At 41.3% G+C, this 23216-nt stretch overlaps 2 protein-coding genes across 3 annotated transcripts; both read right to left on the bottom strand.

Moving 5' to 3' along the window:
- Nucleotides 1–5213: 5213 nt before the first annotated feature.
- LOC115687041 (transcription factor MYC2-like) lies at nt 5214–7214 on the bottom strand. Its single transcript, XM_030612512.2, has one exon. It carries the CDS (start codon nt 6976–6978, stop codon nt 5497–5499), a length of 1482 nt encoding a protein of 493 aa, XP_030468372.1. The 5' UTR covers nt 6979–7214; the 3' UTR covers nt 5214–5496.
- Nucleotides 7215–15346: 8132 nt separating this feature from the next.
- LOC115686982 (rho GTPase-activating protein 3) lies at nt 15347–19432 on the bottom strand. 2 transcript variants are annotated; one of them, XM_056304596.1, is made up of 6 exons: nt 18805–19431; nt 18431–18771; nt 17195–17315; nt 16970–17089; nt 16172–16402; nt 15347–15993 (listed from the first exon to the last, which is right to left on the bottom strand). In XM_056304596.1, the coding sequence occupies exons 1-6, from the start codon at nt 18913–18915 to the stop codon at nt 15460–15462; spliced, it is 1458 nt and encodes a 485-aa protein (XP_056160571.1). In that variant the 5' UTR covers nt 18916–19431; the 3' UTR covers nt 15347–15459. The 2 variants fall into 2 exon arrangements, with proteins under 2 accessions (XP_056160571.1, XP_030468288.1); XM_030612428.2 differs by having other exon boundaries at nt 18431–19432.
- Nucleotides 19433–23216: the final 3784 nt, after the last annotated feature.

Genomic DNA, 23216 nt, shown 5'->3' with positions numbered 1-23216 from the left:
TTTGTATACATTGTGACAGTCAAGCGGCAATAGGAAGGGCAAGGAATGTCATGTATAACGGTAAGTCTCGACACATACGTCGAAGACATGACACAGTAAGACAACTTCTTTCTAGTGGAATTATCACCGTTGACTATGTGAAGTCAAAAGATAATATTGCGGATCCATTGACAAAAGGCCTAACTAAAGAGATGGTTGCAAAAACATCAAGGGGAATGGGTTTAAGGCCTATAAACAAGTCATCATAGCGGAAACCCTACCTAGTTGACTGGAGATCCCAAGATCTAGGTTCAAAGGGACAACTAAGTTATGAAGACAGTGTAGAGCACTGTTAAATTTTTACTCATTCCCGGATGAAGACAGTACTAATATGTGAAAGGTTAAGCAAAGGCTTTTAATGATTCTGAATTGAGTATGTGATATACTATATGTTCAGAAATCACCTATGTGAGTGTGAAGTGAGGGCCGCTTCTGTGAGAATTGAAAAGGCCGAATTCTCTAAAACACTCATGAGACCAGGCGGTGTTCATGGCCAAAACGAACACAACAATGAGAACCAATTTTGTTCGAGAAACAGTTGTGTGATTTCTATTATCTAGGCTTACACCAAAGGTCGACAGTTCAAAGACATCAAGTCTACTGATTGACCGGAGTAAGTCCGATAGGTTTCACTAAGGAAAGTTCAAGGTCTCAGACTACTTATCCTGATGCAACGTTTTCTCATGGAATAATCGCACATTGCATCTCATGCATACACGAAGAGTCGTGATATCTGAACTTCTCATTCATGTGGGGGATTGTTGGGATTTGTCACCAAAATCCCATAGAATTGAATGAGAAGTGTGTGGGTGAAAGTGTCCCACATAGGGTAGAAGAGAGATGGAAGATGGGTTCAAATAGTTGAGCCTCACAAATGGGTTTGGGCCCCAAGGGGTACCCCACTTTTGTGGAAGAGAGAGGACCTATGTCAAGCTAGGTCGGTCCACCCCCCGCGCGCGCGCCGCCGCCGCCGTCCGGCTCGGCTCGGTTCCGGGTCCACTCTCTATCGGTTTTTTATTTTTTATTTTTCGAACAGACACGTTGTTTAGAAATTATTTATTTATTTATTTTTTGGACAAACAAACATGTCTGTTCGTGAGGTGAGGTTCGCCCGAACGAAAACCGAAACCCTTTCGTGCGCCTGTTCACGAACCAAACCGGTTCAAGGCTCGGCTCGTGACTGTTCACGTAGAACCGAACGAAATTGTTTGTTCGGTTGGTGACTCTTCAGTTTCATCCTTATATATCCGAAATTCCTTGGTGACTATTCATTATATATATGACGAATTGAACATTTCGAAAGTCTCTGGGCATTTCATATTTTCACGGCATTCTGCTGCACTCTCATTCTTCATCGTAGTCATCTTTTGTGCGATTATTCTGCGAAGTTGCGTTCGAAGATTTCCTTTGAAGAAGTACCGCTTCATAGGAAAGGCGATCCGTTCTATCCTGGGAGGCAATTGTTCAACGACCTTTGGGTACCGGTAGAGGGGACAAATTGTCTTCAGGACACAACGTGAACTCGTTGGGCTCGGATCAATCGTCAAATTCGGATCACTCATTTCAGGTTTGTCAAACAACTTTACTTTATATGCACATACAAACACGTGTATATTGAACAACAAGTTTTTGTAAAATTAAACTAAGAAGAAGAGATTAGAGTCACTATCAACCAGTATTAGGCTGTTGCTTCGGGAACATCTTCTTGAGAATATTGCTGCATCAATAAGTTAGATAGCCAACATTATATTAACGCGATATAACATATTCAAAGACAAAGTATAAGAAAGCATTCATGTCAAGTGCCTCGGAGGCCACAAAAGCTCGGACCACCCGTGCGAACCACAATACTTAACTAAACACGTATTTTGAATTGGTAGTGATTTTCAACGGTAGTAGCTAAATGCAATATTCAGCTGCAACCAAACCATGAGATTTGTACTCAACATTGATTTTTTTTTTTTTAATCTTCGAGAAAAGAATCGCAGAGAACAAGAGAGATACTGAACTGATTATAATTTGATCCAAGCTTTACACTTTTGAGAAAAAAGTGCAGTTTGTCTCTGTTACATTAACTTGACAAATGAAGGATTGGCGATAGCTTCACAGAACTCTTTCCAGAGAACAGCCTACATCCTTTCTGATTTACTTCAAGAAGTCATTAATGGAGCAAGATAGATGGTCGCAAGCCAATGTCAATGTTATGTTCATATGATCGTGCACTCCTGTTCCTAGCAGTAACACTATAACTCCTCTTAAGCCTCTAGCTAATATTAGCAATTGGTTCATCTTCCTTGGCAACATCTTTCTGCTGCCGAGACTCAGCAACCAACAACTCTCCAGCTACACAACTACTCCCTTTAGCAACATATCTTCTCTCACCTCAAAAACGCATCAAACTCAATGTATTCTAATTCTTCCGCTAACCCAATAACCCCAATTCCTATTTTGCTCAGAATAACCCCAATTCCTTTTTCGCTCAACACCTTCTCAGAATCGAGCTATTTGACATATTGAAGCCCTGGACAATGGTATCATCACATCAAAAAGGAAGAAGTGTGAAATTATCCATTGTTAAAGAGGCACTTTTAAACGGGAGAATTATCCAAAAAGTCCTAAACCTATTGCATTTTTACAAATTCTTCATAAACTCTTCAATTTTGCCAATTGAGTCATAAATATTTTTCACTTTTTGCTAATTGAGTCTATCAGACCAATTCTGGCTGAAAATCGCTGACCGATGTAGATAATTTTTAATAATATTTTATTACTTTTTGATTTTTGATTTTTGATTTTTCCTTTTTTTCTTTCTTCTTTTTTTTGGAGAGGCTCAACCTCACCCGGATCTGGCGAGGAGGCTCGGCCAACCTCGCCGCCCCAGGCGAGGCTCGCCCTCACCAATGGCCAGCGAGAGTGAGCTTTGCCAGAGGCCAACAAGGTCAACCTCGCTGGCCCTCTCCTCTGGCTAATCGTCAAACTGCCAGAGGGAAGAGATACGCAGAAAAAAAAAAAGAGAAAGAAAAGAAAAACGAAACAAAATGAATAACTAAATAAATAAATTCGAATAAATATTACAATATTATTAAAAAATGTTCACGTCAGCACCGGCGACGCCACATAGGACAGTTGATATCCACATCAGCAATTTATGACTAAAATTGACCAAATATACTCAATTAATAAAATTAAAAGGTTTAGGATTGATTGCCAAAAGCGCAACAGGTTTATGACTTTTTGGATAATTTTCCCCACTTTAAACACTTGGATCAGAAAAATAGGGGAGAAGAGAGGCACGGCTGGCGAGACTGGAAGCAACGAACAGTGGCGACAACGTCCGGAGAGTGATGGAAAAGGATTACCAACAATCGAACTTCAAAAATCCTCAAGAGAGGATTCCTCCATGAGATCCGTGTCTATGCTCTGTTTTGGCTGCAATGAGCTCGACGTGGCCGCGATGGAGATTTGATGGTAGGTGATGGCGTTTGGAGATGGTGGACGGTGGATTGAAGGTAATCAAGAGGGAATCAAGATTAACAACTGTCTTTGAATCTTCCTTGTTCGTTTAAAAAATCTCCATTTCTCGTGCCTTTTCAATTCCTCATTTACTATGCTTTCGAACTTATTGCTCCTTCCGACAAAAAAAAAAAAACTTATTGCTCCAATTGACAAATTGTCCTCCGGTCTCCACCGCTAACTTGCCGTATCTTTGCAAACAGTATAATTGAAGATCGCAACATTCGATTGAAGGTGAAAGTAGGGTAATTACTGTTGGAGTTGGCGAATACTTCGGGGACCCTTGTTTCTCACACCGGGTACGCCCACGTGAGCTTAGGGAAACTGAAGTGTTGTCCGACGACATGTGACCCATGCGTGCGGAATGCGGGGCTTCGGGCGGCGCCCTCGACACGGTGCCTCCCATTGCCGGTCGGAGGCGGGGTTCGGGCGCGCCCGGCGGGGGTTCCATTGCCGGTCATGGATTTCCGCTCGCCGTGAGCGGGCGGGGCTCGGGGCGGCGCCCAAACCTCAACGGGTTTGGGGGGCCCAGTATAGTGCGAGATTAAGAGATTTCATATAGGTTTAGGTTTTGGGCCCGTTTGGGGCATATATATATTTTGCTTCGTTTTCGATCATTGTAACGAGTTGAGTGGCTATAAACCTAAAAACATAGTGAAATCTCTTTGCGGGACGTAACCCTAATCGAGGGTGAACCTGGGTAAATTCGTGCATCGTCTATTTTCTCTGTTTTCTGCGTGATCGTTCTATTTCGGTTCTCGATACGTCTCTTCAATTACTTCCATAGCAGCAATGCCAAGTCCTTCAATCACCCGAAGCTAAGGAAGCAGATGAGGTTACTGTATATCTCTGATTGAGTAGTTCCAGTTGTCATGCTCTAATATGTTTTAATTTCCTGGGACTTTTTGGAAACCTTAAATTTAACGCGAAGCACATGTTACAGGTGCTAAAGTAGTTGGTGGGTGGAGGTGGTGGGGCAAGCCAGAAAGCGAATTGCACGAACGCGTCCAATCTCGTATGCGACGCATTTCCCTGTTTCCTCCGCATAAAGGAGGGTGGACATGATCGGATATTTTAGGCCATGCGAAAAATGAGGCTCTCTTCATCTTGCTCCTTTTTCATCTCCTGTCCATATCCACCTTTGTCCCCTGTCTGTGCTCCTTCCCCTCTCGTCCATGGATATCTTTCTTTTGCTCGATTCCTTCAAATCATCCCGCCTTGCTCTGTGATTCACATGAATTCACAGTTGTGATGGACCCGCCATGATACCAAAACTGGCTCCGAGCAAAGAACAGGCATGCATGACGGACCAAGCGATTTTAGATACTGTATAATATGCAAATAATTCCGTGACGTCGCTCAGGCTGCTGATATTCAATATGGTTCTTCATATGCTTATGTTGTTAGCGTGTTGCACTGTTGAAATCAAGAGAAAGATGTATTGAGAGTGAATCCCCACGCACATGCTTATGCTTTGGAAGAAGGACAAGGAGTGTCGGTCCCGAAACCATTAATCAACACAACGCAAGCATCACTAAACAAACCTGAGTTGTTCGTGGAAATACTTAACAATATCAGGGATGTTTGGGCAGTACTTTCTCGCACAATCCATGATAGATCGTGCTCCTTATTTAAAGAGGAGAAGTTTTCTTCAGCGACTCTGGTCAAAGAGCTGATATTATTTAATAACATAGTTTCCTCTTCAAGGAAAAGAAGACGGGGAAATGAAAAAGAAAAAAAGAACTGAGAAGATACACTAATGCACAAAGCCTAGCTGCTGATCTTCTCTTCTTACCGGCTATAGCTACGTACATTACATAAGTACACACCCATTACCCAGCATATTTGAAATACCACGGGATAGGGACAACGACTAAATAAACGGGGCTCTTGAGAAGCAACACTGAGAGAATGCGTACTCTCTCTCTCCGATTTCTACGACCGTCATAGTTCTAGTGCTCGAAGAAGTGCAGCTCTGAGATCTTCCTCGCCTTTGAGCCCCTCCGGAACCCTAACCACCGCGTCTTGGAGCATGAGTTCGTTCACTGTCGACATGCTGGCGTGGTGTATGTGGAGCTCCAGGTCCCGCATCGCCGCCATCAACCTAGCCGACGGGTAGTTCGCATTCTCCGACTGGACCCTTATCATGGCGTCGCACCCCACGATCTTAACCTCCACTTCGAGCAAAGAACCGCCGCATCCGGACGGGCTACTGTGGTCGACGGAGGTGGTGGTGCTCAGGTTGTCGGTTGCGTCGGTGACCTCCTGTTTGACCTTCTTGGACTCTCTCTGTAACTGGGACTCCAGGTCGCCGATCTTGGACTTGAGCTCGTTGATGTAGGACACTGCGTCGGAGAGCAGGGACGCCTTGTCCATCCTGGACACGTTTGGGACCACCGCTCGCAGCGCATAGAAGCGGTGGTTCAGCTTCTCACGGCGCTGCCGTTCGGCTTCCACGTGGTTCAGAGGCGTGTCGCGACCGAGGCCCGGCTTCCTGCCTCTCTTCTTTGGGGTCCTCTTCTCGGTCATCACCACCGCCATGAAAGGACTATCGGAATCGGAGTGCTCCGACTCCACCAGGTAGCTGGAAGAACCGAACGGGGCCTCTGGCTTCCCACCAGTTCCTTCCAGCGGCAGTTGCTTCTTCTTGACCTTCTTCTGGTGGTCATCCTGAGAAGCAAAATCATTCTCTTGAACGCCCGCAATTATTCCAATGTCAGCGAAAGAAATGTCGCTACGGTCCTGGTGGAGCTGGAACGGAGGCGGTGGTGGGTGCTTGGGAAGGAGCAGATCGGAGCCGAAAAGAGACTTGGCTCGCTGAACAAGGCCCCAGTTTTCAGGGATGACATCGCAAGAACCCAATTCAAGGACTCCATCACCGGTCGGGATGCAGACCAGGGTGCGGATGCCATGGAGCTCGGCCTCCTTGGTCCGGTCGCACTTGTACAACTCAAGTTCGCGAGCGCCGGTCAGCCAGACCAAGGACCCCGTGCTCAGGGCCTTCCCGGGAATACCATCTCCCGCCGAGAAAGAGCGCGTCAAGGACATGACGTAGAACCACTCGGCATCGGTCACGTCTCCGGCGGGGGCGGGGACATCGGCATCGGCAGCAACTGGGCGACCGTTGCTGGGGTCGCGAGGCAGGGATTGGAGGAGCTTCCTGCGGTCGGAGCGGGAGGCGGGAGCGAGCTTGGCGGAGCCTTGGAAGTGGCCGTCGCCCCAAGCGAGGAGGAGGCGACCGTCGTCGTGGTCGAGGAGTTGCCAGAAGATGGCATAAGCCCAGCACTGGGGCTGGCTCTGCACCATAAGCTGAAGCCTCTGCTGGAGGGTGAGGCCGAGGCTGGGAGGAGGAGCGGCGGTGGGAGACATGGAGTTGGACACTAGGGAAGGAGATGAAGAGGGAGGAGAGAGAATCAGCTCTTCCATCACCAACTATAAGCCTTAGACTTGCCCTGCGTGGGGAAGGGAGGGCTCGCGCACAGAGAGAGAGAGGGAGGGAGGGAGGGAGGGAGGGAGGTTAGAGTTTCTTTTTTGGTACAGATGGGGCAAAGGTAAGTGCCAAAAGTAAGCGAATTACGAGAATTGGCAAGAAAATTTACAAGCACACATGAACATGGACCTGGAGTGTCCATATGTATCAATTCGGGTGACGTGTGCGGGAACGGAGAGTCACAGATCGAGAGAGAGAGAGAGAGAGAGTCTGAACAACGACAATGGAAAGCAAAGGAAAGGAAAGGGTCGTACGTGTGAGACAGTGACGAGGACGGAGGGTCGTACGTGTGAGACAGTGACGAGGACGGAGGGAGAGAGAGAGAGAGAGAGATACAAGTGGGAAATGGTGTGTTTCGGGGGATGGTCGTGGTGGTGGTGGGGCCGAGAATTTTTGCAAAATATGCATCGCACAGTCAAAATAAAATAAAATAGAATATACTAAACGGGCACGTGAAATAATGGCCAAACAGGCCCATCACTTCCTCTCCTCCTCCGTATGACTTTGGTCTTATTCATCAATGGCGAAGGGGGTCATTTATTTCTTGTAGTTTCCCATGGATCTACTTCTTCATCAGCGAACAATTTCTGTGAAAGAAACGAATCCCCACATGCAATGTGACCCTCCCCAGACACTCCAAACTCACCCCTGGTCCCTTGATATGAGATGGGTCTGTCTTTTCCTTCTATCACGCTTTTTATTGGTGAGTTACTGTCGTCAACACCGCTTCTATTTAGATTTTTATAAGAGACACAAACGATAATATTTTGAAAAATATTTTTTAAGATGTTTATTTTCCGCGAAAAAAACGTGCCCTTAATGCAATCCACCTAGAGTGACTCTCCCTTGTCGATCAAGTGTGGTCCTGCTTTAGGAATATGTGTCATTTAATATTGTTGCGCATGTCTAAGGGAGGATCAGAAATCGCGATCATCCTTTTCTAATAAAAATGGGGGGCGCATTCAGACCTTTGCTTCTATTTTACAACTTGGTGCTTTGAAGAAAAATTATACAAGTAGTCACATCTGCTTTAGTCGACACCCCCATCATCCCAGCCACTTGAACAAAATAAGTGTGTAATTAACCTACCACGTGCATGAAATTTACCTAATTTTTTATATAATCTCTTCTGAATTCTAATGCAAATCCCATTATGTCTTGATAAAGACATAATAAGATACGATTTAGATAAGTCTAGTGAACTAATCATAGCCGTAATTCTTGCTTTCGTTGAAAACATAAGTAATGCGAGGCCGGGGATAAAAGAACTAAACAAGTGTGGTCCACCCAGATATTCGCTCTTCGGCCGCAATCACACGCATTTTTATGATAAACTCCTATGCACAAAGGACTTAAAAAAAATTCTATAGCCGATAAGCAAATGACTTTTGAGCTGAGTTATTTTTTATAGGGTTAATACCACCAAAAACCTCAAACTAATATACCTATGATAAATTTACCCCAAACTAATTTTTTGATCACGAAAAACCCCAAACCGGTATACCCATGATAATTTTACCCCGAACTAATTTTTTGACCACGAAAAACTTCAAACTGGTGCATTTGTGATAATTTTACCCCGAACTAATTTTTGACCACCAAAAATCTTAAACTGATATATTTATGACAAATTTACTCTCTGTTAGTTTTCGTAAAATTCTATTGTCAAATTGCTGAGTTTAATGACACGTGGTAGTTAACAGGTATACTAATTTGGGGTTTTACTCCTCTGTTTGTCACAAGTTTACGAATTTGTGATTTTTTATGATTTAATCCAATTTAACATGAGGTAAATTTGTCACAAATGTACAAGTTTGGGGTTTTTTGTGATAAAAAATTGTCACATGTGTACCAGCTATGAGTTTTTCGTGGTAAAAAAATTAGTTCGGGATAAAATTATCACTGGTGTACCGGTTTAGGATTTTTCACGGTCAAATTTGTCACAGGTGTACCAGTTTGAAATTTTTCGTGGTCAAAAAATTAGTTCGGGGTAAAATTATCACAGGTGTACCAGTTTAGTGTTTTTCGTTGTATTAACCCTTATTTATATTAGTGGGAGCTATTATGACGAGATGGCAACGTATACGCTACCTACCAAAGGCTAAATATGTGCATTAAACGTCAGTGTTTTCACAATTAAAAAAAATGGAAAATGATGAAATGCGACAAGTTAAAGAAATTAAGTCGCGTAAAAAAAAATCGGAATACACACTTAATTAGCACCACATTGTTGGTAGATTTTATCAGTTTAGGGTGTTTTTTGTACGTCTAAGTACTTCAAAAAGAGAAAGTGGAAAAACCTCAAACTATGGTCATTATAACACATTTATCATAAATTTGTATTTCATGACACCATAAACCTCAAACGTATACCCATGTGATACATTTACCCCAAATTTCTTTCTATTGTATCCGTATAACACATTCATCACAAATTTGTATTCGTGAGGCACATTTACCATTCGTCAAAATTCCATTAAAAATCTTACGTGGCTGCCTACATTTAGACGACGACAAGGAAATGTTAGCACTCATGTGGCAAAAATATGTCAACTCATTGTATGTTTTTTTTCTCATTTTCTTTTTCCTTTTTTTCTAAACTTCCTCCTTCTTTTCTTCTTTCATTTGGCGATAGTGAGGACGGTGGCGATGACGATGGTAAGGGTGGCTGTGGCGGTGAAGGTAGTGGTAAAGACGAAGGAGGAAGGAAAAAAAGAAAAAAGGAAAAAAAAATTTGACGAAGGGTAAATATGTGGCACGGGTCTAAGTTTGAAATTTTTCATATCATAAAAAATTTGGGGTAAATGTGTCACATAAATACAAATCGAAGATTTTTTGTGTCAAAAAAAGTTACGAGTAAATGTGTCACACAGTTCGACCAAAAAAAAAATGTGTCACACAAATACAAATTTAGAGTAAATTTGAGACAATGGTCCAAATTTGAGATTTTTTGTGTCACGAAAAAGAGTTTGACAAAAATGTGTCACAGTGGACATAATTTGAGATTTTTTGTGACTTTTACCAAAAGAGATATTATCTCTTACAAAGACTCTCCATACACTATTTCATTAACCGTCTAAAAAGCTTTTTCATAGTGATTAAGTAGCAATTCTCACATGATTTCCCAGCCAAATTTGATGGCAATTTTGCAAGGAAAATTGTCCAAAAAGTCATAAACCTATTGCATCTTTTTTCAATTCAATCATAAATCTTTCAATTTTTCCAATTGAATCCATCCGGAAAATTTTGGCCAGAAATCACCGACGTGACGTTGCTGACGTTGACATAGACAATTTTTATTAATATTTTATTAATTTTTCAATATTTTTTTTTCTTTTCTTTTTTGTTCTACCCTTCTCCCCTCTCGTGGACCAAAGGGGAGAAGGGCAGAAAAAAAAAAGAGAAAAAAATAAAAAGGAAAAAAGGAATAAATAAATCAAAAAATAAAATAAAATATTATTAAAAATTGTCCACGTCAACACCGGCGACACCACGTCAGCGATTTCCGGCTAAAATTTGCCGAATGGACTCAATTGGGCAAAAAGTGAAAAAGTTTAGGACTCAATTGACAAAATTGAAAGATTTATGACTAAATTGCAAAAATTGCAATATGTTTAGGACTTTTTGAACAATTTTCCGCAATTTTGAATCAGTTCAGTCAAATATAGATCACACATTCATAAAATTTCCTGTTAATTCATCAATTTTTTAAAAAGCAATCCAAAATTATTCGCGGTCCTGTAAGATTTCTCATACATGAAAATACTAATCCATCTTTCTTTTTCTCCTTAATCTTGGATTAATTCATTTTCTCCTAAATCATAAGCAAAGGATCAAACAATTCCCCTTATTTCACTTTAGACCTAAAGTTTAAATTGTATTGAGCTCCTTCTTTCAATGAGAAGGGAGACCACAATTCAATGGCAAAATTAATAATTGCGCGCTCTTGCTTTGCAGTAGCATCTAGTACCAACAAGGCATTCGCATCATGATTATACACGATTCCGAAACACGTGCTTCAATGACAAATTAAACAAATCATTGCATTCTCTCTTTCACATGCACGCAACAATTGATGGATTTTCATATAACACAATAAGTACTAGATGACGCTATAATGAGATTCGACCGTTGCATCTTTTATTAGGTTTCTTCACTCTACTAGAGTTAACAACTTTTATTTGTCTGAACTACCAAACCTTTTAATTTAGCAACTCTCTTTAGAAATTAACGACTCTTATTGGAGCTATTACCAACTTTTATTCATATCAAGTGATCGATAAGTTTTGCATTACCAGTTCTTGTTTGAGTTAATTACTGACATTTGATTGGTTTGTTTAAATCATAATCTTTTCTCATTTTTGACGAAAAATCTCTTATCATTTATAAATTTCTGTGTACCATTTTCACTAACACTTGCAACTATTATATGAGTTTTTAATTTGTATTGAAGGGGTTAACTGTTTTTCTCTCGTTATATTACCAATTAATTCTGTGCTGTCAACTCTCATTTGAATTGCTTATTACCAAAATTTCTTTATTTTTGTTTACCGCATCTGCTTGCTTTTTAAATTTTACCAACTCTTTTTTAACTACCAACCACAATTCGAGTGATTACTGAGTTTTTTTTCGATCAAGTTACCAACTAATTTTGCACTACCAACTTCTATTTAAGTTAGTTACCAATGTTTATCTAGTTTTGCTTAAAATACTAACTTCTCTTATCTGTGATCAAGGAAAACTTCAACCCTATTTATTTACCTTTCATACCAACAACTTACGTTTACTAACCATTATATGACATTATCAACCTTTATTTGCGTGATTTACAAAGTTTTGGTCAATTACATTACCGATTGAGGTTGTGTTACCAACTTTGTTTGTTTGTTTCTTAATCTACTGAATGGTATATTGTGCTACCACTTTTCTTGACCCTACTAACTAACTTTTTCAATTTACTCAGTGTCAATTAGAGTGATTATCATTTTTTTTCGATCAAGTTTACCAACGTTTATTTATATTTTTAATATCAACTTCTCTTATCTCTGATAAAAAAAAATTTCTTATCTTTTACAACTTTTGTAAGTAAAAAAGAATGAAGGTACATATCGTGTCATTTTTGGTCATTTTCTAGATTGATGTTAGTACATCCACTTGCGTTTCCAAGAAATGTAATTTTTTTGCCTTCATGGGTGAGGTTATATGTTAGTTTAATAGTTGATAATTAAACCCACTACAAGTATTCATTTTAATTCCTTGTCATAAATAAACTGATATTCAAGATGAAACATATCAGTTGACAAAATAACCTTAGCAAAGTTGGTGGTGGTGAAAAAATTTCAAATGAAGGAACCAAAAAGTCTTTTTTTCTCCCTCTCTTTTCTCTCCATCGTCTTCTTCAACCTCCGGTCATGGAGAGAGGGTTTGAGTTAGTCTCACCCTCCCCTCCCTCTCTTGTTGATTTTGTTTGTGCTTTATTATTGTTATCTTGTTTCTCGTTTTAGTTCTACTTCTGAGAATTTGAACTTTCCCAATCTAGTTCTAGATCTATGAGCTATTCTCTCTCGATCTAAATTTGGAATTCGATATCCCTATGCTTTGTCCGTCCTTTGCCTGCAACTTTAATGGTGGTCACAAGAATTCTGGCGTCTCGCTGAATCACGAAGATTTGTTCTTCCAAATGGTAGATATGTGTTTGTTTTACCTGTTTTGGTTCTCTTTACGACAATGGTGCAAAGAAAGCCGAATCTAGGCGTGCACCACCAACTAGCAACGCCGTAGTTATTCGAAAAGGAATTTCTGACATGTACTCATCACTAACGAAGATACGAGATCCAATGGTCGGCCGCCGATTATTTTGCTTAACAGATCCGTTCATGTGGAATGATTGTGTGTTTAACCCTATTGGATTTGGCTTTATTTTGTAGTATTCTGGGCTTTACTCTATTTTGATTTGCTTTGCCATGAAATTTGTATACTTATCATGTATCCATTTGAGTAATAATATAATTTTCTTTTGATAAAAAAAAGTTGGTGAGATGAGAATTTGCTTTTTTGTTTGAAACCTAATATACCATGATATACACGTGTGTATAATTTACTTTTTTGTTTCAAATTTTGAAAGCAACGGGGATGCTCTAGAGTAGCGTTAGGTTAGGCAAGGGTAGAATCATTGACAATGGAAAAAGAGATTTCCGAAATTATTATTCTGATGAATAAATTAGTACGGATAAACGATTAACTCGCAGCGTCGGGATGTACGCCGTTAATTTCAGTCAAATTGGACAAGGTGAATTGAATGAGTCTATAGTTCTCCAAAGGTACAGTGCCCTTATAATCTTTCATCGTGCAAACAACTGTAAAGACTAGAAACTCACCCGAATTTGAATATCGTCCAACTTTCGTAAGCGCTTACTTGGTTGCATAAGATTTTTTTGGTGGACATGTACACACTATCTCGTGTTTAATTTTGCTGTTAAGGGTGGCAAGAGTCCCCAGGTGGAACTGGTGGAAGTGCATACAGAATCAGATGGGCGCAACCTGCAATTGCACTGTGTTTTCTGGGTATGTGTCTGAACATTTGTGTATAACATGGGGTCACCATCTCCCTTCTCTTCGCTTATGCTTCACCATCAATAATTCCATAATTTATACAACTCGAAACTCTTGTTTTTGACAATATGTTAAACTCTCACTCACTCTCTCTCTCTCTCTGTCTCTCTCTGTGGGGACCTTTGGACTTTGTGGAGGAAAATGGCAGGCACCATCGGCCCCACCTGCACCCTTGGCCATTTCAAAGGGCAGACCTTTTGTATTAGCCTCGTGCTCTATGTAAATTTTGTCAATTACCCGCACAAGACTCCGCCCCCAAGAGACATCCATTCCAGACCCACTTCAACCGCACGATCCGTTCTTTATATGTGTTCTTCAAGCTCGGCCAAAATTTTAAGGTTTGGAAACATAAGAAAGCAGGAGAACATAAGGAAAAGACGCGATGTGCTACGTGTGCGGTTCATCTATTCGTTCTCTGCTCTATTGGAGGAACCCAATAATGTTGACAGCATGAGTATTAAAGGCACAAGAAAGCGAAAGAGAGAGGGACAGTTCGATGGAACCGTACCCCCCCCCCCCCCGTCTAATCTAATCCCTCTGTCTACTGTGCCCCACGTGAATCTCGTTAAAGGTGGAGACTTCACAAGCTTCCAGAGGCGTTTTCCCACCCCCAATTGCCTAGTAGTCGTAGATTGATAAGCAACTTGCTTGAGTCGTTCGGCACAGCTGCTTGCAAGTTTCTCTCCTAATCACGTCTTAATCCAACAACCCTTTGTTTCTCGTCGTGGACCTACAGGAGCAGGACAAAGTAGATGGACTTGAGAACTGATATCAATAGTGAATTATCGAGAGAAAAGTATCAGAAAAGCCATCAACTTTTTTTCATTGGTGTCAGTTTAGTCATAAATCTTTTTTTTGGTGTCAATTCAGTCTTAAACCTTTTGTCTTTGTGCCAATTCAGTCATTCCGACTAGTTTTGACCGGATATTACTGACGTGGACGCTGACCGACCTACGTGGTACCGCCGGCGATGGCGTTGACAAATTCTAATAATATTTTAGTATTTTCCAATTTTTTTTTCTTTCCCTTTCTTCTTGCCTGGCTGGAGGCCAGGGCCGACGGACGCGAGGCTGCCCTCGCCGGCCATGGGTGACGCCCGACCTCGCTAGATCCGGCAAGGTCGTGCCTCGCCTAGCCGCTAGCGGGGCTCGCCGGCCTTGGCCTCCAGTTGATCGCTGGACCGGCGATTGGCTAGAGGAAGAAGAAAGGGAAAGAAAAAAAATAAAAAGAAAGAAAAGACAAAAAGAAAAAGAAAAAGAAAAAGATCGAAAAATATTAAAATATTATTGAAAGTTGTCTACATTATCGCCGGCGTCCACGACAGCAATATCATGCCAAAATTAGCCGAAAGGACTAAATTGGCACAAAGACAAAAAGTTTATGATTGAATTGACATAAAAAAAAAGGTTTATGACTAAATTAGCGCAAATGCAAAAGGTTTATGACTTTTTTGATATTTTTTCCGAATTATCGAAGACCATTCTATCACGGGCCACCCACACTGATGGCCAGGCTCGAATATTTGGGCCATCCAGTTGGGCCAATTTGATTGACTTCCCTGGCCTCACCAGTCACAAAGTCACAGCCATCCATCCCATTCCATCAGCCTTTCAGACATGGTATGGTTAACCCACACAATTTGAGGCTCTATCGCCCCACACTTCTTATCCACACCACACAGGTCACACACAGTTACACACAGCTTCTCTAAATTACTGCATTCCCACGTTTTGTATCTTTGGCTACTCATATTACTTACACAATACAAACGGCAATGAACTGACACACGTACCAACGCTTACATCTCATGCCCAAGTTTCTCCTTCCCCACCTCCTCTACTATTTACAGTCCCGTAACTTCTCGTCTTCTTCGCTGGCTTGCTCAACTGGAACACCGGGTGCCTGCACAACTTCCTCACTCCTTTTCTCAAACTCAGCCAGTCCCCGCTCCCATCTTCTACGTCTCCAGCCTCCAACCTAGCCACGGTGCCGCTACTTGACGACTCCATCTCCTCCTCTTTGACACTTCCCGTTTGGCATCCTGCAGATCCCTTCTTTGTTGATGTTTCCAACTCATCCAATGTGCCGCCGTTCAAGTGATTCATTGCCACTGGCCCCTCGACTAAACGAGCACCCGGAGTTTGATCATGAGATCTGTGTCCGTCTGAGATCATTGCGGGATGGTCGATGATTTCATTGCTCGGACAATTCAAGGACAGCAGAGGCAACCTGACCTTGCGAACTGTTTCTTCCCTCTCTCTGAGTGTCTTTAAGATGAGCGTCTTGAGGAAGTTCATCACTTGCACTGCATGAATCAATGCAGTCAAGGGATCGGCCATCTGCAACAGGTAGACACGACGGAGAATGAGATGCCATTGGATGACAATAGGTAAAGCTTGCATCTTTCAACAACTGAAAGCTACAAAGTGTCGAATTGCATAGTCCTCAAGTAACACTAAGACTAATACTCCATCCATAAGGCATGGAAAATGATAATAATATACGCATCTCGATCACCTGAGTCATGTTGGGTGCAAAAACCATGGCGATATTCCGCGCGTTCATCTTGTTGTGTGTCTCATGCTGCACCACGTCGGCCATCAAGTTGATGGCCCAGTCAAGCAGGGCTGATTCTGTTGGAGGGAGTAATTTTACTAGCCGACTACACTCTTCTTCTGTGTTGCAGTGCATAACTTGTTCCGGTGTGAGAGAATCAAGAACCCCCGTTGGAAGCTCTCTGAGCCATGCCTGCATCAAATGGCACTCCCAGTGACTAAACTCGGTCAATAAACATACACAAAACAAATGTCTCAGATGCATTCCAAGAATTTTATTCGGCAAAGTGGTCTCATCTATCCATCATATCATGCCTTTCTAACAGATTCACTCTAGAGACATATTCCTTCTAAGAAGCCTCAAATCCACTGCACTTGAAAGTGCATCCCGCAGTAAGAGTATGGACTTTAGGGAAGCAAGTCCAGTCTAAGTTGTGTAGCCAAAAAGGATGTTTGTTTATATAAGATAAATGGACACGGACCGTTTTACTTCTAAAAGTAGTTGATGCCTACAGATGAGGAAAACACACACAAAAAACATGCCTGGCAGAAAATTAGATCAACTTGCGCAGCCAAGACGAGAGCAGAATTAAGATTCAGAATCGGTTCATTCACCGCTGACTCGGAAGGCATGGAAGTCAGTGGCTAGTTGAGTCGAGTTCATATATTCAACCCCATGTATCAACAAAATATAAAAGAGTGCAAGTAATTTTGACAACGGAACTTCTTATAAGTTCAATGATGATGGCCTCTTGCTTACCTTAATTAAACCAGCCAAACAGTGAACATCTATTCCATGAGGCACAACACCTTTGTTGAGCTGTTCCCTTACGTACTCTTCTTGACTATTCTCTGCATTTATTCTGAATATTCCTTCTGCCTTCAATGAAGATGGGCACCGGTTAAAATGTTGAAGTCACAGGAAAAAAGAAGTTCCCACCACAATTTAGCAATAATTTCATCCAGAGTAAAAAGAAGATCATACTTTCAACCCTCCTTCCGCATATAGTCGCCTTTGCATCATTAGAAGAATTGTTGGTACGCTGTTCCCTCTCTCATCATATGAACACTGCATTGACTTGGCAGAAACTCCAAATACGCTGGCACTGAAAAGACAAGTATTACAAGGTAATTTTCAGAATGATCACCATTGGTTGAGTGAGTTAATTGAAGCAAAGACTACAGAGTACACCCTATCAATTGGAGAAGCATTAAATCCCAACCGGACACCATACAATGCTGAATTTCAGAATTCTATCGTCAAACATCATGTTCGTCTTATGAGCGATTCTAGCTAGTTGAGCATAAGTGTGTCAAACTGTCAATGAATCTCCCTGAAAAAAGATCTGCAGAAGAACTACTGATATACCTAGCAATTAATAGCCAACCCAGGCATATATAGCTCTCATGCCAAAGACGTGAGGCAAAAATTTAAGTAGACTATGTATCAGAAGATGTTTCTTCACTGTACTGTCTTCTGTTGACGTATATATGTCTTTGCAACCATATCTTCCAGGGGAATATTTCACAGAGTCACCTTTTCTGCTATCAATAACGCGATTTGGTATACAACTCTATGCTTCGGTCCTTATGGAAAAGGAGAAGCGTTATATGCTTGTTTTCTCGAGAAACCTCATTGTTCTAGTCTTCCTTCTAATGGGTTTAGTAAATTTTCGCATCCTCATCCAATGAAAAGTAATTTCAACGGATATTTGATCAATTGCACGAAATCCAATAAATGGAGTCTTTATGGATGATGAAGAATTTAATATTTGGCTGTATTCAATGCCAATCTCCCATTAATCAAACTGATAAAAAGATCTTCAGCATGAAAGGTCGGGACACCCTGCTCTGAATTTCAAGAAGCACACAAGCTAGACAGGGTTCTACTTGTACAAACAAAACCAGTCACCTAAGCTATTATGACCTGGGGAAATTAGTATAATGTCGTCATCGAGATTCAGAGCAACGGACAATCTCATTAATGAAAGTGGATCATGCACTAGCTCGCTCTTGTGGTGTTCATCTAATCTGATCAACAAAAACGCAACAGCATCTTCCACTTAACACGGTGTGCTGCGTTCATTCAAAACGCACGGAACGAGAACGGGCAAAGGAATGCAGGGATGAGACTAAGATTCACGTTAACTCAATAGCAAGAACAACAATCAAGAACTTTCCACGAGCGAATTAAAGCAGAGACCCTCAGAGAGAAACGAACCTGGCACTAGGGACCTTGGGAGGGAGGTGCGGCCGGAGCTCGGTGGGGAGGCCGAGGAAGCCATTGAAGCGGTCGAAAGTGACGTGGGAGACGTGGCGGACCTCTGTAGGCCAGCTGATGTCAGTGGAGGAGAGCTCGTCTCTCTCCACGCTGCATGTCACCAGCGACTTCCTCAACACTCCCACCAGAATGTCCAGTATCGGCATCTGCTGCTGCCTCTCCCACTTTCTTCCTCCACCGCCTCCATTCTTTCCCATGTATTCGTCTTCCTCTTCCGCTTCCTCCTCTTCCTCCTCTTCCTCCTCCTCCTCCTCCTCTTCTTCCTCCTCCTCCTCCTCCTCCTCCTCTTCTTCTTCTTCCTCGTCGTACTCTACCACGTCGATGCAGTCGTTGGCAGAAATGTGGAAGAGAGGTCTCGGCTGAGCCCTGTTGAACTCTGTCGTTCCCAGGAGTCCACAAGATTTGGATCGAAAGAGCCTCGTCATCCCCTGACTCTCTCCTCTTTCCCGCGGGTGAAGAAAAGAAGGATCCGAACGTGAAGGGAAGGGAAGGGTTTCGGGATTCTGATGGAGAAATCCAGCAAGAAAGAAGAAGATTACAGGGGGGATAAGAAAGTGCAAGGAGGAGAGAAAGAAGCTATAAGAGAGACTACCGGGGTGGAATAAAGTTGAGGGACTGGGAAAGAGAAGCAAGAAATATAGGGTGGATTTGGTGGTGAAGAGGTTGAATCATACAAACTATGCACTGCAAGGAAAGGAAGTCTAAAATTTGGAAGCAAAGCAATGGATTAGGGAGGGGTGGTAATGCTATTATTGTGCAGTAGCAAACATCTTTTTGTATCGTAAAATATTAAAAAGGGTGCATGTGGATTGTTTTTTCTCTGTCATTTTCTTTTGGTCTAGTTTTGGTGATGCAGGGTTGTGAATGAGAGGAGGGAAGGGTGAGAAGCTCTTCTCGTGAATGAGAAGGCTACATGACAGGGACTTGGAGCCAGAGCCAGAGCCAGGCAGCCTCCATGGAAGTGAGCGAGCCTCTATCGCTGTAAAAAAGATAAAAAAAACAAAGACAGTAGATTCGTACTCTCATCTCGTCACATGCATTACTTCTACCCACACACGATAGAATGGCAGTGTTGTTATGTATATATGTTCACCCATCTCGCACAAATAGTTAGTGAAGCGAGTGTGGGGGATGCGATGGGGATACCCTGCTTGTTTCGTGTATTTTTAACCAAAAGACACCAAAGTAGAGTCACATGGCCACATGGCCTGTTCCCTCTTTCTGTCTTTCTCTTCCATCCATGAGGATTCACGTTCTTTAATCCAAGCTCTTAGAAATCTCTAATGGAGATGGAGTAAATGAGCAATAAATAGGACCATCCACCGGCAGGACCATTTTCGTTCCGTATCCATCGCTCCATGAATTCGAGAGTTTTTTTAGGAAGAGGTTAAAACAGGGAGCAGATGCTCCAAAGTCAACCGATGCAGACTAGAGATATATCACCCATCCCCTTCCTCGTCTTCGTATCATTATTTGAATAGGAAAATAACCCATCGCCAGAGTCGCCAATGCCACCGCTGGATGTCGATCCTACAGTGATCTGTGCTCCCTTCTTCGCCCCAATTATTAGATTAATCTTCACGGGGGAAGACACGCTGTTTAATGTTCATAATGTTAGCGCGTGGCTTCTACCTCGAAATGTTCAGTTTAGTTGCATTATATTCACGGGCATAATCTATTCATTGCTCAATCCCTATATATTATCCATCCCCTTGGTCTTCTTGCCCACAAACCAAAAAGATATATAGGGTTTTAGTGCCTGAGCATTTTAGTAAAGCTTCAGCATTTACCTGTATACCTTAGTCAATGGATCCTACGTTATCTTATTTGGATGGACTTGCCACTTGGAAACTTGGAGGGATAGCTAGCTTCAGCCGTGGAGCTCCCTCTCTCCTCTCTATGGTAGATTGGCTAACAGCACAAAGGTTTTTTTTTTTAAAAACGAGTTCAACAAAACAATTAGAAATTGCGGGACTCTGTGATTGGCCCTTTACGTCATGCCCAAGTTTCCTTGGAACCTCCAAATGGAAAGGTCATCGCCAAGCTACGGAATCGAAGACCTAGTAGAGCTTTCCATACGTCAGCTTTACCAATATCGCTCGACCCTTTTACCGTTTCAAAGGCATGATTGCAGATCCGTCAGAACGAAATCCATCGCTTGTATGTGATCAGATTATCTTATCATGTTGGATTGGAAAGGAGACCCCTGGGACCATCTTTGTACTCATACCTCCGATATTAGCTAGTGGGGGTTGGCTAGGCTTAGGCTGCAGATAAACACTTTGTGTTAATTTATGGCCAGGAGGCGCAACCAACATCCCATCATGGTGTCGTGATAATGACTAAACATTTGCAACATAAACGTCCCAACCAACCAAACGCTCCTCTATTCCATCCTATCTTCTTTTAAAGGAGCCCCACAGACCGTAGCTTATAAAGACACGCCGCGGCAAATATGCTTTGACGTTTTTGGACGTGTGCTGTTGCCGGTGGCGTGTTCCTTTGATGTCACTCCAAGGATCCGTGCTTCTTCTTTTTGGAGGATGTGAGATTAGGTAGAAATCTTGCGTTACCAACTCGATTAAACCAACCCCACCAACTAAAACAATTCTTTCTCTCCAAGGAATCCCCCCCGTTGCTCATTGTTTGTGCAGATGTATTGAGCTCAAATCATATGGCCCTGTGCAGGTCGTCGTCCGGTCATCATCGTCCCAGCCCAGCAGAGATCAGTCCCCACCCTACTTATAAATAAATGCACTTTGCTTTGACCAAATCTTACCCTCCCCGATTTACCCATTATTTTCTTCTTTTCATAGCTTCAAGCAATGAGGCAACATGTTTCCAGTTCATCAAATGACATGAACCCGTCGACGCTGAATATCACCAAGTTTGACTTGTGGGTCATATTTGGGCAGATGCACCTGTAGATTGAGAAGCATAAGGCACCCCACCTCTGCATCAATCCATGTGATTCGGGCCTGACTGACTGGCTTCATTTGAGCCATCTCTCCAAAAACTCTGATTACGGTTGGGCCTCCATGTCTGGCCTTCTTTGATAGAATGTGCACGGTTTCAGTGTCCTCCTGCATATGCAAGTCGCAACCTCCGAACCTTTCTTTGCTTGCTTATTTTATTACTAGCAATATGGAAGTTTTTAACTGATTAAATAACGAGCTAGTCTTTGAACATTTATCTTTCCTAATATGAATAATTTTTAGTTGCTGTCAAAATCGAAAATATACAATCATGATCTTGAAATGTGCAGAGTAATTGACGAATCGCCTTGCACTTGTGTTAGCTATTTAGGAGTTGCTATTTTCTTATAATTTTTTTTTTGTAATGATCATAAAAATGTAAGTCATAAGAAGTTAGGTCGTTGTCCAACGTGAAAGCAATATCTTATCAAAGTGATTGCACAAATTGAGAATAACATAAATGTGTTGATGAGCGTTGATCATGGTAAGTTGGAGTTTAATAACATATATATGTTGATGAGTGTTCACTTCTTTCTTTTTCGCTAGGTTTCATTCGTGGATTGGATCATTCATAAACTAGCAATCACGAATTCGCTTAGTGTGCCAGAAAACGACCATAACTCTTATTTCGGAAGGAGTTACGAGCCTCGTAATACCAATTTGAAAAACTTGTTTCCAATCTCTATGCTATGACCAAAGGGTGAATTTTTTACGGCGGTTTGAAGCTGTAAAAACCTTCATTTAGGTGTGTTTCCCAACACCCGTCTATTTTCAGGCCTAGTAGAACAGGCCCGCATATTACCACGGAGAAAATTAAACTTCTAAGTAATTTCTTTTTTAGCAAACATATTATTTTCACATAATTATTTTTCTTTAATATCCAATGAGTTTATTGACCAATGATGAACATGTAACACATGTTACTTATTAAAAAAGCATGTCCTCTCATGCTATACGTTCTTATTACTCTTTCGATACAATTGATAATGTAATCCCAGTACTTCTATTAAATATAAGTGTTTCTTCTCCATATTGTATTAGGAGTGATAATTTGATATAATTACAATAAAAAAATTAACGGATGCAAACAAAAGTAAGGCATTTTTATAATTCGATATGAAAAATAATACGGTCAAGATATAATTTTTATCGGCAGATTAATTCATTGTTTTGCCGATATTCATTTATCAGTCTACTTCTTTTTTGTTTTGCTTTAGTTTGATAAACGAACCAATTCGATGAGAAAAAATTGGTTATCTAAAAATAGAATTAAATTCAACAAATATATGAGCTTTACGTATGTAGATAAAATAATAAAAGAATCACAAATTATTGTTAGCGGTGTTGAGAGAAATAAAAATTGACGTTCCATAATATGTGGCAACCCCTTCTATTTGATTGGCATTGGGATAGATATTACCTTGACAATAATATTAAAGGATTCTTCTTTAATTATCTTAAATTTGATATTTTCATATCTGGATCCAATTAGAAATGTATAATTGAAGAATATTAGCGTGTAAATGTATAATAAAAGAATCCCAATCCTGTACTCAAAAGATAAGTTGGAAAACAGAAAAAACAGAAGATAAATTTGTCTTCAATTGGATACAAAATTAAGAGGCAAACAAAAATAAGGAAAACAAATTGTAGGACATCTTATCTTGGCTGAGAAAAAAAGGAGGAGAAAAGAAACAATTTTACAAAGAAATTAAAAAAGAAAAAAAAACACAAAATTTAGAAAAAGGGGG

This window comes from Syzygium oleosum, unplaced genomic scaffold (assembly GCF_021117445.2).
Source record: "Syzygium oleosum isolate NSW1041296 unplaced genomic scaffold, Sole_v2.1 Sole_v2.32, whole genome shotgun sequence".
Lineage (NCBI taxonomy): Eukaryota > Viridiplantae > Streptophyta > Magnoliopsida > Myrtales > Myrtaceae > Syzygium > Syzygium oleosum.
The sequence above is the reverse complement of the archived record's forward strand: the minus strand, read 5'-3'. Positions and strand labels throughout refer to the sequence as shown.

Excerpts from the sequence above, each read along its gene's own strand:
- LOC115687041 (XM_030612512.2), bottom strand. The coding sequence starts at position 6,978 with ATGGAAGAGCTGATTCTCTCTCCTCCCTCTTCATCTCCTTCCCTAGTG.
- LOC115686982 (XM_030612428.2), bottom strand. The coding sequence starts at position 18,915 with ATGACGAGGCTCTTTCGATCCAAATCTTGTGGACTCCTGGGAACGACA. Across the intron at positions 17,316-18,430 it reads CCCAAGGTCCCTAGTGCCAG|TGCCAGCGTATTTGGAGTTT; the intron begins GTTCGTTTCTCT and ends TTGTCTTTTCAG. Across the intron at positions 15,994-16,171 it reads TTGCACCCAACATGACTCAG|ATGGCCGATCCCTTGACTGC; the intron begins GTGATCGAGATG and ends TACCTGTTGCAG.